The sequence below is a fragment of the Ovis aries genome, chromosome 19 (assembly GCF_016772045.2).
Source record: "Ovis aries strain OAR_USU_Benz2616 breed Rambouillet chromosome 19, ARS-UI_Ramb_v3.0, whole genome shotgun sequence".
NCBI classification, from domain to species: Eukaryota; Metazoa; Chordata; class Mammalia; order Artiodactyla; family Bovidae; genus Ovis; species Ovis aries.
Window position 1 is genome coordinate 7,895,771 of NC_056072.1, and position 17,993 is coordinate 7,913,763.

At 37.0% G+C, this 17,993-nt stretch overlaps 1 protein-coding gene across 46 annotated transcripts in view; it reads right to left on the bottom strand.

Moving 5' to 3' along the window:
* CLASP2 (cytoplasmic linker associated protein 2) overlaps window positions 1–17,993 on the bottom strand; it is a 180,004-nt gene that overhangs the window by 134,495 nt on the left and 27,516 nt on the right. For 40 of the 46 annotated variants that reach the window (XM_060402732.1, XM_060402731.1, XM_060402745.1 and 37 more), the window contains exon 7: window positions 17,068–17,138. In XM_060402732.1, the coding sequence (XP_060258715.1) occupies window positions 17,068–17,138 (71 nt within the window). Of the gene's footprint in view, window positions 1–10,577; window positions 10,729–17,067; window positions 17,139–17,993 lie in introns of those variants that run through there. The other 6 variants (XM_060402762.1, XM_060402761.1, XM_060402759.1 and 3 more) reach the window with 1 other exon arrangement.

Genomic DNA, 17,993 nt, shown 5'->3' on the forward strand with positions numbered 1-17,993 from the left:
TCTTATTTTACTCACTGTGAATTTGTAAAGATTTGACTGCAAAAAATATTAATGTACTTGATTACAAGGGACAGTCTCAGACCCAGGTAGAGTTGTTATATAATGATGCATGGTGTATGACCATATTATTTTTCTATACTCTGACATATTCTGAATTCCAAAATACAACTGGTCTACAAGGTTTCCAATAAGAAAGAGTAAATTCATATTACCCTAAGTCCCTTCCCTTTTTCCTTCCAATGAAAGTCATATATTTTATATGGCTATTTAAACATTCTACTTCACTTTTATGGGCATATATATTCCAAAATCTGCAATTTCTGCTTCTGAATCCATATGAAAGATTAAAAACTTCTCCATTTAACATGCCAAACAAAAGAGCAAGCCAAAACTTTATACCATTTCTCAAAAAAAAGGAATTAATTGGGTGTGGATTTTCTTCAGTAAACCAACTAGTTCAGTTAAGAACCCACATCACGGATTTTCATGCACAAAATACACTGTTTCAAATTAAGTAGTTTCTTACACCAAAGTTCCTCTTTTCACTTGAAGCTATATCCTTCCTTATTCTAATTAAAACAATGAGTAAAAGGACTTTGGATTGCTAAACTGTTTTACACTCTTACACACCAGTCATGACCATGGTCATAGCTAAATTAGCAACTGAGATTAGGAAACAATAACCTAAAATATCTTGGTTGTCCACTCTCCACTCAGCTGTTACAACAAGATACTCTCCTTGGCTTCCCTCTGACCTCACAAGTCCCTGTAGCTCAGTATCTTTCTCCTTCACTCAGCCACTAAATGGTGAATATCCTCTTCTCCAGACAATACACTTTATGAGTAGTTTCATCCATCCTCAATAGTTTTAAACATCTTCTGTATATGCTGGCAACTCTCAAATGCTTTTTCTTCAACAAATAAATGGCAAGTGGAGAAAAAAAAAGATATGAACGGAGGATTAAAAGATCTATTAATAACTGCAATGGTGAACCTTGTTTGAATCCTAATTCAAACCTTCATATTATCTGAAGAATTATGGGTGGAAGTTTGTGACATTGTACAGGAGGCAGTAATCAAGATCCTCCCCAAGAAAAAGAAATACAAAAGGGCAAAATGGTTGTCTGAGGAGGCCTTACAAATACCTGAGAAAAGAAGAGAGGCGAAAGGTAAAGGAGAAAAGGAAAGATAAACCCATTGGAATACAGAGTTCCAAAAAATAGCAAAGAGAGATATGAAAGCCTTCCTCAGTGATCAATGCAAAGATATAGAGGAAAACAATAGAATGGGAAAGACTAGAGATCTATGACCCAGAGAGATGGTATTGGGAGGGAGGTGGGAGGGGGGTTCAGGATTGGGAACTCATGTACACCCGAGGCAGATTCATGTTGATGTATGGCAAAACCAATACAGTACTATAAAGTAAAATAAAGTTAAAAAAAGAAAGAAAGAAAGAAAAAGTAAATCAGAGATACCAAGAAAACATTTCATGCAAAGATGGGCACAATACAGGACAGAAATGCTATGGACCTAACAGAAGCAGAGATACTAAGAAGAGGTGGCAAAAACACAAAGAATTATACAAAAAGATCTTCATGACCCAGGTAATCACGATGGTGTGTGACTCACCAAGAACCAGACAGCCTGGAACGCGAAGTCAAGTGGGCCTTAGGAAGCATCACTACGAACAAAGCTAGTGGAGGTGATGGAATTCCAATTGAGCTATTTAGAATCCTAAAAGATGATGCTGCGAAAGTGCTGCACTCAATATGCCAGCAAATGTGGAAAACTCAGCAGTGGCCACAGGACTGCAAAGGTCAGTTTTCATTCCAATCCCAAAGAAAGGTAATGTCAAAAAATGCTCAAACTACTACACAATTGCACTCGTCTCACACGCTAGTAACGTAATGCTCAAAATTCTCCAAGCCAGGCTTCAACAGTACGTGAACCGTGAACTTCCAGATATTCAAGCTGGATATGGAAAAGGCAGAAGAACCAGAGATCAAATTGCCAACATCAGCTGGATCATCAAAAAAGCAAGGCAGTTCCAGAAAAACATCTACTTCTGCTTCATGGACTATGCCAAAGCCTTCAACTGTGTGGATCACAACCAACTATGGAAAATTTTTCAAGAGATGGGAATACCAGACCACCTTACCTGCCTCTTGAGAAATCTGTATGCAGATCAAGAAGCAATAGTTAGAACTGGACATGGAACAACAGACTGGTTCCAAATTGGGAAAGAAGTACATCAAGGCTATATACTGTCACCCAGCTTATTTAACTTATACGCACAGTATATCGTGCGAAATGCCAGGCTGGATGAAGCACAAGCTGGAATCAAAACTGCCGGGAGAAATATCAATAACCTCAGATATGCAGACCACCCTTATGGCAGAAAGCGAAGAACTAAAGAGCCTCTTGATGAAAGTAAAAGAGGAGAGTGAAAAAGCTGGCTTAAAACTCAACATTCAGAAAACTAAGATCATGGCATCCAGTCCCATCACTTCATGGCAAACAGACAGGGAACAATGGAAACAGAGAGAGACTTGATTTTGGGGGGCTGCAAAGTCACTGCAGATGGCGACTGCAGCCATGAAATTAAAAGCCGTCTGCTCCTTAGAAGAAAAGCTATGATCAACCCAGACAGCACGTTAAAAAGCAGAGACATTACTTTGCCAACAAACATCTGTCTAGTCAAAGCTATAATTTTTCCAGTAGTCATGTATGGATGTGAGAGTTAGACCATAAGGAAAGCTGAGCGCTGAAGAATTGATGCTTTTGAACTGTGGTGTTGGAGAAGACTCTTCAGAGTTCCTTGGACTGCAAGGAGATCAAACCAGTCAACCCTAAAGGAAATAAGTCCTGAATATTCATTGGAAGGACTGATGCTGAAGATGAAGCTCCAATACTCTGGCCACCTGATGTGAAGAACTGACTCATCTGAAAAGACCCTGATACTAGGAAAAGACTGAAGGTGGAAGGAGTAGGGGATAACAGTTGAGATGGTTGGATGTCATCACCAACTGGATGGACATGAGTTTGAGTAAACTCCAGGAGTTGGTGATTGACAGGGAAGCCTGGCGTGCTGCAGTCCATGGGGTCACAAAGAATTGGACACGATTTAGTGACTGAACTGAACTGAACCCAAACCATTAAAAGGCATGTATGGAATAATCACAGAAATGTGAACACTGAGTATTTGGTACTGTGGGTTAATTTTTTATATGTGAAATGGTCTTATAATTGTTTTATAAAAAGATGTTCTACTTTATTTTTCATATGTGAAGGAGTATGTGTGCATATGTGCAAACAAACACATCCCAGTCCAGCCGGAGAATAAGGCTGCAGCAGACAGGTAGGGATACAGGTGAATAAAGATCAGCTATGTACTGATAATTTCTTGAAGCTGGATAATGGGTGGTAAGGGAGGTTTGTTACAATATATATTCTATTTCTGGGTATATTTGAAATTTTCCTTAAAATAATTGTGGTAAGTTGAATCACTTTACTCTCTTGCTCAAGACCCTACAATGAAACCCCAATAAAATGATAAGCAACATCATAAGAGCAAAGAAAATGAAGCAGAGCGGAGAGTATGTGAAATCAGCACCTATAGATAGTATCGATTTCCTATAAGATGCAAATAAAAAGGATGGAAGGCTTTTGAAGAATAGTATCACAGAAAAGCTGCAACTCAGAATTCTCTGAAACAGCAGAGAGAACTCATCTACCTTGCAGAGTGACAGAGAAGCAACAATTTCTAAGCTAGTAAGTACAGGGCTGATTAGCAAGGAACAACTGGAAACCCATGGAATGGTTTCATCATTAAGCCTGTTCCACCCTCAATTCAGGGAGTTCAACATTTTGCATACAGGTATGCAAGTGCATTCTGTGAAAATGGAACCACCAGAAAACGAAAAGTCAGTTTTTTGAACCATTTAAACTTCTGTTTGCCAAAATTAAAATTTAATAGAAGAACTAGATGAGAAAATCAAGGAAATCTCCCATAACAGAGAATAAAAGGAAAAGACATAAAACTTAAGACAAAACATAAAAGACACAGTGAATCAATCTAGGAGGTTCAATATCTGACTATAAGCAATTCCATAAAGTGAGACTAAAACTATGAAGAGGAGAAACTTATTATTATTAAAAAATAACCAAACAAAATAAGATGACTTCCTAGGGCTAAAAAAAACCACGCGCTTACAGAAGTAAAATAATCAAGCAATCATACTCCAGTAAAATTTTTTTAAAATAAGTAAAATAATCCAACAGTAACAATAAAGAATGCCTTCAATTTAAACCAAAATAAAAAAATTTTAGTCAAATGATTAGAAATTGAAAATCAAAGCGCGTCAAAATAAAATAATCACCAGATTTCAATATTCACAGGAAAATACCATGTTCAACAGCACAGTTAATCTTAAATAGTTACTTCTTAGTTTGGATTTGGTTGCCATTCCTTTCTCCAGGGGATCTTCCCAACCAGGAATTGAACCCAGGTCTCCTGCACTGCAGGCAGATTCTTTATCATCTAAACCACCAGGGAAGCTCTATTAAATAACTAGTTAAAAGATATTTGAAGACTCTTACCCTCTTTGTCAAAGGGATCTTTAAAAATTCAAGACCTTCTACTGGCACAAAAACAGAAATACAGACCAAAGGAACAAGACAGAAAGCCCAAAGATAAACCCACACACCTATAGACACCTTATATTTGACAAAGGAGGCAAGAATATACAATGGGGCAAGGACAGTCTCTTCAATAAGTGGTGTTGGGAAAACTGGACAGCTATATGTAAAAGAATGAAATTAGAACACTTTCTAACACTGTATACAAAGATAAACTCAAGCAAGCCTCGGCAGCGTAAAAACAAAAAAAAAAACAAACAAAGATAAACCCAAAATGGATTAACGACCTAAATATAAGACCAGAAACTATAAAACTCCTAGAGGAAAACATAGGCAGAACACTCTATGACACAAATCACAGCAAAATCGCCTATGACCCACCCCCTAGAGTAAATGCGAGGGAACATGGGTAAACCTATGGCTGATTCATGTTGATATTTGGTAGAAACCAACGCAATACTATAAAACAACTATCCTTCAATTAAAAATAAATAAAAACAAAAACAAACAAGTAGGACCTAACTAAACTTAAAAGCTTTTGCACAGCAAATGAAACTATAAACTATTCACATATAAAGGTGAAGACAACCAACCCTCAGAATGGGAAAAAATAACAGCGAATAAAATAACTCACAAAGAATTAATTTTAAAAATATATGAGCAGCTCATACAAGGCAACACCAGAAAAACAACCCAATCAAAAAACAGGCAAAAGACCTAAACTGACGTTTCTCCAAAGAAGACATACAGTTGGCTAACACAGGAAAAGATGCTTAACATCACCCATTATTAGAGAAATGCAAATCAAAACTACAATGAGCTATCACCCCACATGGGTCAGAATGGCTAATCATCAAAAAATCTACAAACAATAAATGCTGGAGAGGTTGTAGAGAAAAGGAAACCCTCTTGCACTGTTGGTGGGAATGCAAGTTGATACAGTCACTGTGGAGAACAGTGTGGAGAGTCCTTAAAGAACTAGGAATAAAGCCAGGAATATGACCCAGCAATTCCACTAATTCTAAGGAAACCAAAACTGAAAAAGACATGTGTAACCCAATGTTTGTTGCAGTTCTATTTGCAACAGCTAGGACATGGACGCAACCTAGATGTCCACTGACAGATGGATGGATAAAGAAGCTGTGTTACACAGACAACGGACTATTACTCAGCCATAAAAAGCAACGCATTTGAGACAGTCCTAGTAAGGTGGATGAACCTACAGCCTATTGTAAGTCAGAAAGAGAAAAACAATTATCGCATACTAACGCATACATATGGAATCTAGAAAGATAGTACTGAAGAACCTGTTGGCAAGTGGCAATGGAGACACAGAAATTGAGAAGAGACTTATGGACACAGTTCAGCGGGGGCAAGAAGGCGAGGGTGGGCGGTATGGAGACAGTAACATGGAAACATACATTATCATATGTAAAACAGACAGCCAATAGGAATTTGCTCTATGACTCAGGGAACGCAAACTGGGGCTCGAGAAGAACGTAGAGGAAACAGGGAGGGAGATAGGTGGGATGTTCAAATGGAAGGGAACATGGGTAAACCTATGGTTGATTACTGCTGATATTTGGTAGAAATCAATGCAATACTGTAAAACAATTATCCTTCAATTAAAAATAATTTTAAAAATTCAAGACCTTCAGTAATTCTGTGAAGTAAAAGGACAAACACAATTTAAATCACTATTTGGTATTCATAAATTTAAATAACAACATATTTCATAATAACCATAATATCAAACTAAACAATAAATGCGGCTTATAGTAAGGATTATTTAAAACCTTTAAAATGTCATCATTTTAGGTAGTTAAAATTTCACCACAGCTACAGGTTGGTTACAACAGCTGTCAAGAACATCAACTACATATTCTACATGCACACAGGAAAGATGTAAACCTTCTCATGAAAAATCAGGTTCATGAGCAACATCATGTTTGCAATAAGTTGCTACTGATGTCCAACACTTTGTACCCAGAAGGGTAAATGGGTCTGTTTCAAGAAGATTTTCAATCTCAGTAACTACTACTTTCCTGCCTTTATTGCTGTTGAATGCCCAATTTTTTTTCCTCACTTCTAAGTTACTTCCTCTCCTCATAGGCTATTTTTCCCCCTTATTGCTCCTAGAAGAAAGTTTGCCCTTTTGGCCAGTAAGTTAAAGGGCTGCTTCTTTCAGTGCCGTAAATTATTGACTCCAAGTGTATCACATATAACAGTCAAGGGTTTGGAAGGAGAGAAATCTATTCAGCATTAATTTCTTGCTGTTGTTCTCAATCCCCCAAACCAGTAGTTACGTGTCAGATTGGACGGGGGAGCCTGGTGGGCTGCCGTCTATGGGGTCGCACAAAGTCAGACACGACTGAAGCGACTTAGCAGCAGCAAAAGGCTAAGGGAAAGCCAAGGTTATATCATCACTTGTTTGTCTTTTTTAAAAGATTCATGTTTGGAAGAATAGACTGTTTTGAATTGTTTAAAGTTTAGAGACAATCTATTTGCAACAAAACCTTATTTCTTTCCAGTCACTCTGTAGCATAACAACAAAAGGCCAAATTCCTCTTGTGAGCTTTTGAGGCAGATTTCAGGGCTCAGCGCCACATAATAATCCTACAGGTTTTTAACTCTATCTGGTTTAACTGCCCAGAGCTACTTCATAATCATCTGACTGCTCTGTTTTGTACCCTTGGGTAAGGATAAAGACAACTAAACAAAAAGGCACATGAAAGCCACCCCACCAACTCTTCAATTGGTGGTCATTAGAGTGCTTCTCAAGTCTGCTAATAAAATCTTTCATATGTCCATGAAGTTAAGCCTGCATAACATTTTTAACAGATAACAGACTAACAACCAGAACACAGAAAGAGAAACTATAAATGAAAAAGCAAAAAGCTGGAGCACAGGGAACTCTACCCAATACTCTGTAAGGACCTATATGGGAAAAGAATCTTAAAAGAGAGTAGATAAAAGTAAATGTGTAACTGACTCACTCTGCTATACAACAGAAACACAACATTGTAAATCAACTCTACTCCAATAAAAATTTAAAAAAATAAAATTTTAAAAATTATTCTCAAATATCTCTAAAAGATACACCCAACCCAGGGATCAAACCCAGGTCTCCCGCATTGCAGGCAGATTCTTTACCACCTGAGCCACCGGGGAAGCCCAAGAATACTGGAGTGGGTACCCTATCTCTTCTCCAGGGGATCCTCCCAACCCAGGAATCAAACCACGGTCTCCTGCATTGCAGGCAGATTCTTTACCAGCTGAGACACCAGGGAAGCCCAAAAGATGCACAGGGGAAAAAAAGAGTCGCCTAAAGATGCCACAAAGCAATTCACAGTAAAAAATATATGTATATAAACATTCAAAAATGAAGATGATCAATGTTATCAGAAAAAAGACAGGAAATTTTTTTTAAAGAGATATTTTTTACCTATCTGATATGCAAATTTTTAAAAGATTAATAATCATGAGAACTGAAATGAATGTAATATAGAAAGCACTGTTGGTAAGAAGTGGTAAAGCCTTTTTTGGGAGAAATTTGGGAGAACTAGAACAACTTGAAATGAATAAAAACTTTGATCCAGAAATTCTACTTCTAGACTGTTTTTAAAAATGTGTGTGCAAAAATATATGTGCACACCCACACACATGATTTGTACAAAGGTGTTCATTTCAGAATCATTTAGAAAAGTTATATGTGATTAAGCAATCTGAAATTTCATAGACATAGAGATATTTATGACACACATCCATACTATGGAGTACTATGGAACAGTGCAAGCAAATGAGAACAGTTACATATCATGACATTTTTAGAAAAATCCACCACTATGCACTATTGAGCAGACACAGTAAATGGCAAAAATATGTTGAGAATGATACCATTCATGTAAACAAAGTCAAAACACAACTATTTTGATACTTAATATGAATGTTAAGGCAGAGTAAAAGGTACGAAAAAACAAACTCCATACTAATAAAAGTGTTCCTCTCTGCTTATCTCTAGGCTTAGGGGTTTGGAGGTAATTGAGAAGTGGTTCTTTATTTACATTATTTGATTTCTGAAAAAGAGAAGATACTAGCACATTAAGGAATAAAAAACAAAATACATAAGGAATAGCATAAACCAGTGCTGTATGTATTCTCCAGATACTAATATGATGCATGTATATTACATGTGAGAGAGACTAATATACAGAGAAGTATATATGAAACTCTTAAGAACTATAAACCCCAGGATGACCTGTTACTGCTTAGATTTTTAATTTTTTAATAAAGATGTATTACTTTATCACTAAAATCCAATAAAAGTATTTTCATTTTAAAGAGGAAGAGAATATGCGGGAAGGTTATTCTCTGAGCTTTATAAGAGGTTGTTACTTTGATTTTTCTAAAAAAATCAACACATTCTTAAACAGTCTGAATGGATTTAGTATTATTGAAAAAAGAAAAAGTAAGTAAATATACACTGATAGCTACTGAACCTATAATGTTTAAGAAAGAAATAAAATCTGGATACAGTCCAAATAAAATGCAACATTTAGATCTGCTTAGAAAATAAGGTTTAAAAATAACAACCAAATAAATTTGGCAATGCCCTTAAGTATATGAGAACTTAATTCATTAATTTTGATGGCTTTTGCCTTAAAAACTGGAAGTTAAAATTAAATTTTTATTTATTTCTATAAGGACATATAAAAGATAAATTCTTGAAATAAACTATAACAATATGCAAAATCAGATTTACTACCATATTCCATTAACATATATATAATTATTTAAATGACTGTTTACCAACATGATTTTTTAAATATAAACTTGCACCCTATTCCTCAGCATCCCAAGGGGACAAACTGGTTAGACAGAAGTCATTAAACAGTCATAAAAGAAGGCTGAAACTGTTAAAAAAACTTCCAAATACAAACCAACCTTTCTTAAGAACGTAGCGAAAAATACATGAAACACTTCTGAAGTAACCTCAATTCCCCTTTGTACACATCTCTGGTGTTGATGCGATTATAAAGTATATATACCTCTAAGCATCTTAACAAAAGGTTTAATAATGAAGAAAAAAAAAACTGAAGTACTACATGTTATGAAGGACAATACCAGAGGCACATTTGAGGCTCTAGACTTGATTCTGATTTGCTCTGTGCCTGAATCTGGGACTTATAAACTCAACAAGCCTTAGTTTCCTAATCTGTGAAATGGAAATTCCAAAATCCTCTTTACATTTCATTTATTTGTACCTTAGGAGTTAATGGACAATAAGTACACTCATGTGCTTTGGAAAACTAGACAGCACTATAAAAATACATTTTAAAAATTATTCTACTCACAATAAAACACTGGCAAAACTGATTTTTTTAAATCAAACTATATCTGTATAGAATTTATAAAGGACTAAATATTTTCTAGAGAACTACTTACTAGAGATATTGACAAATAACAAGCACATCAATTAAAACAGTGTCTATGGCAAGCCATTTTGCCTCTTTATCTACTTAATCACTACAGAATCCTACTTGTTGTCAATACAACAGCAATTTTGTCGAGCTAGGCAACTCTGCCAAATCTGTCATTCTTTCAAAGGCCATGTTCTCTCTTCAAAGCTTCTGCATATTTCCCATGTTTCTTTCAATATCCCTTTATACTCACCACCGAAGACAGAGGGTTTGCTTGGTAAGATGCAAGGTAAACTGTCATATTTGCCAGATGCCATACAGACATATCAAGTAGAAAAAGATACCAGTGACAAGTACACATACACGTGCATATATGAACATACAAGCGGTGTGTACACACACATACACAAAGTGTCCTTCATTCTTTAGGGAGAAATACCTTTCTTATACAGCAAATGACCGTCACTTTAAAAGGAAGTGTACACCACAAGCAAAAGAAGAAAGATAAATCTTACTCACCATCTCCCATAGCCATTCAGATGGTCCAGGGAGCTCTCTCAAACCAAGAGGTCAAACAGCACAACAAACAAATGCAGCTCGGTGCCTGCGCCACTGGGCTCGGCCTGCAGCCTGCAGACACCCTGCAGACACCCGGAGCACGGTGTGACCCAGGCCGCGCTGCAGCTCTGCACCGCAATAGCCAACAGCTGCTACTCCACTTCAAAATAAAAGTCTGGGGTCTTGGTGAAAACCCTCGTCTCTTTAGCAGAGCCTCACAGAGCTTGATCAAGATTATTCTTTAACTGCATGTAAGAGGTTAGATACAGGTTGTGGTATTTCTCCTTGTGCTGCCTGCCTGAAATTTAATGTAAGAAAAGCTCTAGGAGCCAATAAATGCCATCCCACCGAGGGACTTTTAATGCAGTCATCAAAACACAAGGCATGTGTTCAACAATCATTTTCTGCTTCCCTAAAGATATCCATGTAATCAGTAGCAATCACATGATCTGATGGATTAACTGATTTGTGCCTTTTTTAGAGGTTTTCATCCTTTTGTCGTTACCTTTTAATATTTACAACGGAGACTGCTAGAAGCACACAAACAGGAATAGCCCAGTTTCCATGATTAACTGCTCTCATTATGCAGGAAGCATTTCTGGCTGCCGTAAACAAATCACGTCAAAGGCAGCCCATCAAAGGCTGCTCTGTGTGCGGACAGCAGGGCCACACGGAACAAAGCTTGCTTCTGGCGGAGACAGGACCCAGCCAGTGCGCAGCTGCGGAGACTGGAGCACCCTGCATCCACGCTGCATAGCCAGCAGCACACTGTCAAGCTCCGAGAAGGCCCTGGGGCTCCTGGTCACAGACAGACACGTTTTTCACTCAGCCTAAGGAAAGGGCTGCTTTGCTTTTCGCCAAAGGGTATGTTATCAACTAGATTGCCAGTTACCTTATTGCCTCGTATAGCCAAATATCAAGGTAATTTCAAAGCCTAGTTTCTATGCTTTATTTTATTGCCAACCTTCTAAAACAATTATTTTCCTAACAACTGTTTTCAAACAGAGAAGCTGGAAGTTTACAATGATTACACGCCAAGACTGCATTCGGTCCTACACACTTGATAAATCAGAATTATGTGGAGTTTTTTCAGTGAAAAAAAAAGAAAAAGACTTGCAGTCACAGCCACCAACACGTCCGTGTTTACATCTCAGTGAGCGTAGGAGCCTGTCTAGAAAGCTCCATGATGACACCAGACCCAGCTGTAATCACAGGGCGCCTGCAAGGTTCAGTCTTTTCCTTCCACAGTGCTGCTGTTGCCTTCTTTCAAAGCCATGATTTGATTAATTTTAAATCCAGTTTCCTTCTAATAGCAGTTAATTCCACTGCACTTAACGATTCTGCCTAACTTACTCTATAATGAGAATTAAAGTCAGACTTGAAATACCCTCAAGACAAAAAAAAAAGAAATACCATGCATTTCTCACTACTCCCAAATTATATGACACACTCAAATCTCTGATAATAGAATTTACTTTGTGTTCTTGAGTGTGCTGAACTAATGCTCTAGAAAATCAAGTCAAAGAGTTCAAACAGAACTTAAAAGGGTACAGATATGGCAAGCATGAAAGAAATCAGAGCCAACAGCATGAGATATAAGGTTATGCATTAGGACGTGCATAAGGGGAGAAGAGGTAGATGGAAGAGGAAATAAAATAGACAATTTTCCCAAACAATAAATGTATATAGTATAGGTAGTTTGAGGTCATATCACTACCACTTACCACAAGCTTCTCCAGCCTAAAATCCTTCTTATTCCCAGAAGCCTATCAAGACTCCTCCTACAGCCTACAAGACCCTCATATCGTGGTTCCTGCTTACATTTCCAATTAGCTCTCACAGACGCTCTCGCTTCCAACCTAGCTCTTTCCGCACTAGGTTCTAGTCAGCCCTGGCCTCCTCCACTCCCTTCTTCATATATATGAAGATCTTTTCCACCTCTCGGCCTTTACGGCCACATTTTCTCTGCCCAAAGCATTTTTTACCACCATATATCCAATGACCAGCTCATTCTCCTTTATCAGGTCTCAATCAAATATGCCAATGCTCAGAGAGCCTTGCCCACCCTTCTGCCTAGTGCGGCATCACTGAATTAACATCTCCATGCCCTATTTACTTCACTTAATGGCTGTGCAGATGACAGATTTTAAACTTCAGTGGCTCTTAGACACTTATACCACTTTTACCACGAATCTTCTGGGTTGGTTTTTATTTGTTTGTATTTAGTAAGATCACTTTTTCATCCCTAAACAACCTAAATCAATATAAGAAGTATGGTATTTCATTATTATAGTTTTAGGCAAAGACACACTAAAAGTTTTTACTGCTTGTAACAGTTTTCTGGTCACAGAACATTAGATGAAACAAATCCAAATTAAATACCAGGTTTGGCTGAACTCAAATAATTTGTTTTGCATATGTACACCAAGGGAGAGAGAGAAGAGGTGATATCTTTAATAGCTCTTCATTCTGTTGTGTGCATGAACTACTGCTACAAGTTTCCATGTTGAGCCTTTATTCTGACTTAAATGTTTTCCTGTCTGTAACTTTATTTTCAAGTTTTAGTTTGAGTGAATAGTAATAAGAAGCCAACAAAGGATTGAAAATTACGCGGGGAAAAATTGTGCAGAAATAAAAAATGGAGCCAAATAACCCTCCATTACATTATTTCAGGTATGATCTTGTTTGCTGTTGTTGATTAGTCACTAACTCATGCCTGACTCCTTTGCCATCCCATGGACTGCAGCCTGCCAGGTTCCTCTGTCCATGGAATGGATTCTCTGTAGGCAATACTGGAATGGGCTGCCATTTCCTTCTTCAACTTGCCAGTTAATAAAACTGGCATGGACAGAGGAGCCTGGAGGGCTACAGTCCACGGGGTCGCAAAGAGTCGGACACAACTGAGCGACTTCACTTTCACTTTCAGTGCTCAACTGACATATTTTTCTACCTGTGAAAATTACTCAGGCATCTTGGGTTGGGATGAAATATACTATAATGTTAGGAAAAATTAGGAAATTATCCATTTAATGGCTTTTTTACTTAGCAGCGAGGATTTTAAGGAAGAATTTAAATTAATTTCAGTAAATTCATTAGACAAGGAGTAGTTGTATTTTCTTTCATTACCAACTGCAATCACTCTGGATATGTTTACTTACTTATGATCTCTCTTTCCCTAGAACGTAGGTTTGTCTAGGCTGAAACTTTAACTGTCTTCTTCACTCTTGTGACAAAATCTATTTACATTTTGAGAAGAAGAACATTTTAAGAAGACCATTCTCAATTCTGGTAGAAAGCAGATTTCAGGGGTCAAACACAGAACTGAAACCTATTGCAGCAGGTTGCAAGTAAAAGCTAAAGGAGATTTACAGTAGGGTTTTAGCAGTGGAGATGTGAAAAAAAATTAGCAAACTTGACACATATTAGGATTTCAGAGGTAGAAATGACTAATTAGAATGGGAGATCAATGCTAATTATTAATAATTCTAATCAGGAAAATTTCTAGCTTGAGTTGATGGTGGTGCCATTGACTGAAATGGGTAAACTGGGGAAAGAACAGATTTGAGGGAAAGGAAGAGAACAGGCTTTAACTTTTGGACCTGTTAAGCCTGAGACACTCATCAGGCAACCAAAGGGAAAGGCCACATCAAGGTGACAGGCTCTGGGATGTGGAACACAGAGATAAATGAGGGCCAGAGCTGCACAGTGAGGAGCCATCAGCACATGGCTGCCATGTGGAGCCTTTGGGCTGGACTATCACTGAGAGATAATAAAGACAAGGGGGGAGAGGCTTGGGCCCTGGGACCCGCCAACATGACAAATGGGCTTTCCTCTTTTAGCCTCTTAATAACAAAGCTGATACAGTATTTTTCAATGATAGTACAACTCCATCATCAAAATCATCCTGACCAATTTTTACACACCAATATATATATTATAGATTTTTAACATTCACATTTGACTATACTTTCAATATTCAGATTATAATCTCCAAAACAAAAGGATTCCTGAGGATTTCTCTCCAAGAGACATAAATGCCAGGTACTAACCCTAAATCTCCCTGTTTATGGAGAGATCATCAAAAGAAAAAGAAATGAGAGCTAAAAGAATAGGAAACAAAAAAAACCTTCTATCTTTCGAAGGTAACAAAAATAACCTCACAAAATACAAAAAGGGCAATACTTTCAAAATAAATCACAATCAAATAATAGATATCTTAAATTTATAGTATGCATTGTATTTTTCTTAAGAGGTGTGACTACAAAGTCTGGAATACACAAATGAGAATGCACTGTAAATGGAACAAAAACACAATTCCTTAATTCAAGGAATTTTAACAATTCGCCATCTTTTTGCTCTTTCTGGTTTGTATGGAAATGGACAGAGGTAACTGCTGGAACACCTTCTATTCAGAGAGGAAGAGTGAGAAACTGCTGGTAATCAGGGTGAGGACCGGTAGTGCTGAAATCAATTTACGCTCCTGCAACTAAGTTTAGATTAGGGTAGGCACAATCTTTTTAACACTAAATTCTTACTACATCTGCCTTATGCAATACAACAAGGCTTGCATGCTAAGTCACGTCGAGTCATTGCGACCCCATGGACTATAGTCCACCAGGCTCCTCTGTCCATGGAATTCTCCAAGCAAGAATACTTAGTCTTGGTTTAATCTGGAGAAAACTAACTAAATTATATTAATAACTAGTCTTCCTATCACCTGACTATAATAATTCATACAACAAATTTTTTCTCCAGTATCATATACATTATTAAGCTAAGTACACTATCTTTATAAAATAAACCTATTTTCCTAGGTGCAAAAACTACCTATACTATCTTTGGATTTAGAATATATTATTCACATATACAGTTAATTAACACTTATGGACTGAAGGTAAATGCTACCCAGTAAGATAAACACTATTTAGCAACCTTACAAAAGGGACGAGCAACCACAAAATCAAATAAATACTAGATACCAATACCAAGCCTCCTTAAATTCCAAGGAGGTCTCATTCTAATTAAGAAGCCAAAAATGATTATACTGGTGAAGTTCCTATGTCTGTGTTTCTTCACTGGTATCATCACTGATAGTCTAAACACAGGTGTAACAGTAATCAACCCTACAATTTCTACTAAAAATCAGTTAAGTAAAACAATTACTCTGCTATCACAGGCCTGACATTCTCTAACATAAATCATACCAATGTTTTCTTAGGTCAGTCTCTCAAGGCAATAGAAATAAAACCATAAATAAACAAATGGGACCTATTCAAACTTACAAGCTTTTGCACAAGAAAGGAGACCATTAAAACAACAACAAAAACAACCCAAAAGACAACCTATGGAATGGGAGAAGATACTTGTAAATGATGCAATTGACAAGGGCTTAATTTCCAAAACATACAAAAGCTCATACAACTCAACAACAGCAAAAAAACCCAACAACCTAATTGAAAAGTGGGCAGAGACCTAATTATATAATACTTCAAAGACACACAGACGGCCAACAGGCACAAGAAAAGGTGTTTAACATCATTAATTATTAGAGAAATGCAAATCATAACTATAATGAGGTACCCCCTCACACCAGTCAGAATGGCAATCATTAAAAAGTCTACAGTGGAAACAACCTAAGTGTCCACTGACAGATAAATGGATAAAGAAGATGTGGTTCAGATATACATGGAGCATGACTCAGCCACAGAAAGGATGAAACACCATTTGTGGTAATATGGATAAACTAGAGATGATCATACTAAGTGGAGTTAAGTTAGAAAGAGAAAGACAAATGCCATATGACATCACTTACATGTGGAATCTAAAATACAAAACACATGAACCAATCTACGAAACAGAAATGGGCCCACAGACAGAGGACAGGCTTGTGGGTGCCAAAGGGAAGGGGAACCAGGGGAGGGTGCACTGGGCATCCGGGGTGAGCAGCTGAGAACTGTTCCATACAGAACGGATGAACAGCAAGGCCCCATCTCCTGAGACAGACCATAATGGAAAAGAATATAAAGAAGAACACATATATGCGTATACCTGAGTAACTGCCGAAATCAACCCAACACTGCAAGTCAACTAGACTTCAGTTACAAAGTAAGTTGAGTAAAAAACACATTTTACGCACGGAAGGACACAGAGGACAAGGGGGTCATCATAGCTTCAACACAGAGGATATCAAAAATAAGGTTAAAGAATAATACCACTTTACACAATTAACCCATTATTAAATTTTCACTTATTCCAAAAGAGTCAGAGGATAGGTAATGATCAGCAGAATATAAAGACTTTGTTACTATATCCTAACCAAGTTTTAACCCACAAAGTCAAATCAGCTGAATCAGTGATATAATAGTTGACTTGAAGGCATATTTTGGTATATAAAACTCTGCTACCTAATCTCAGAAATGTTTGAGATCTGGATTAACTTAATTATTCTTACCTTTGCAGGCACTCAAAATCATACCGCCTGAATTTTGCACTTCATCAAATTTGGCAAGTATCATTTCTAATCTGGGAATAAAGAACAAATTCTGTTTATTTTACATACACTTTTAATTAGAAACAATTTCCTTCACCACTTCCCTGAGAAAAAACTATCCCAGGGATTCAGTTAGTTGTATACAACTCTCTTTTTATAACTAACTCGCTTACTGAAAGCAGACACAAAACCCAGCTAGCTATTTAGTAGAGACGAGGAGTCAAATACAGGTGGCACTCTACACACTCACAGGTATATCTGTAGAAAGGTAACTTTCAAAGGAAGGGGATTACAATGTATAAAATAAACAAGTTACAGGGATATATCGTGCAACACAGGGAGCAGAATAACCACAAATGGAATATAAAAATTGTTAACTGCTATGCTGTACACCCAGAACTTATATAATACTGTACATCTACCATAATTCCACTTTTTAAAAAAAGATAACTTTTACACAAGGCACTTTCATAGTTTCATCATAAAATTATTTCTCAAATATACTTATCAAAAATACTTTAGTTCCAACTTTACAATGAATCCACTCAGTCACCAAGTCATTTTTTTAAAGTACATAAAAATCGTACTACGGAAACTTAAAGCAAACATAAAAACAATGGAATACAAACTGTCAGAGATTAAAGTAATGCTGATGATGTCACTGATAATCTCATGTTGAATTTCAATTCAATACCAACTCTATTAACTCTTTCATATTCAGAATTCTTCCTTTCTACCTTTCTGTCATCACTTTTAATTAAAAATGTTTATTAGAAAAGTAATATATACTCATTATAAAAGAAAATCAGGAAACATAAATAGAAACAAAGAAAAAACCCCACAATCCCACCACCCAGAGAATTTATTCAACTGCCTGCTTTCCAATT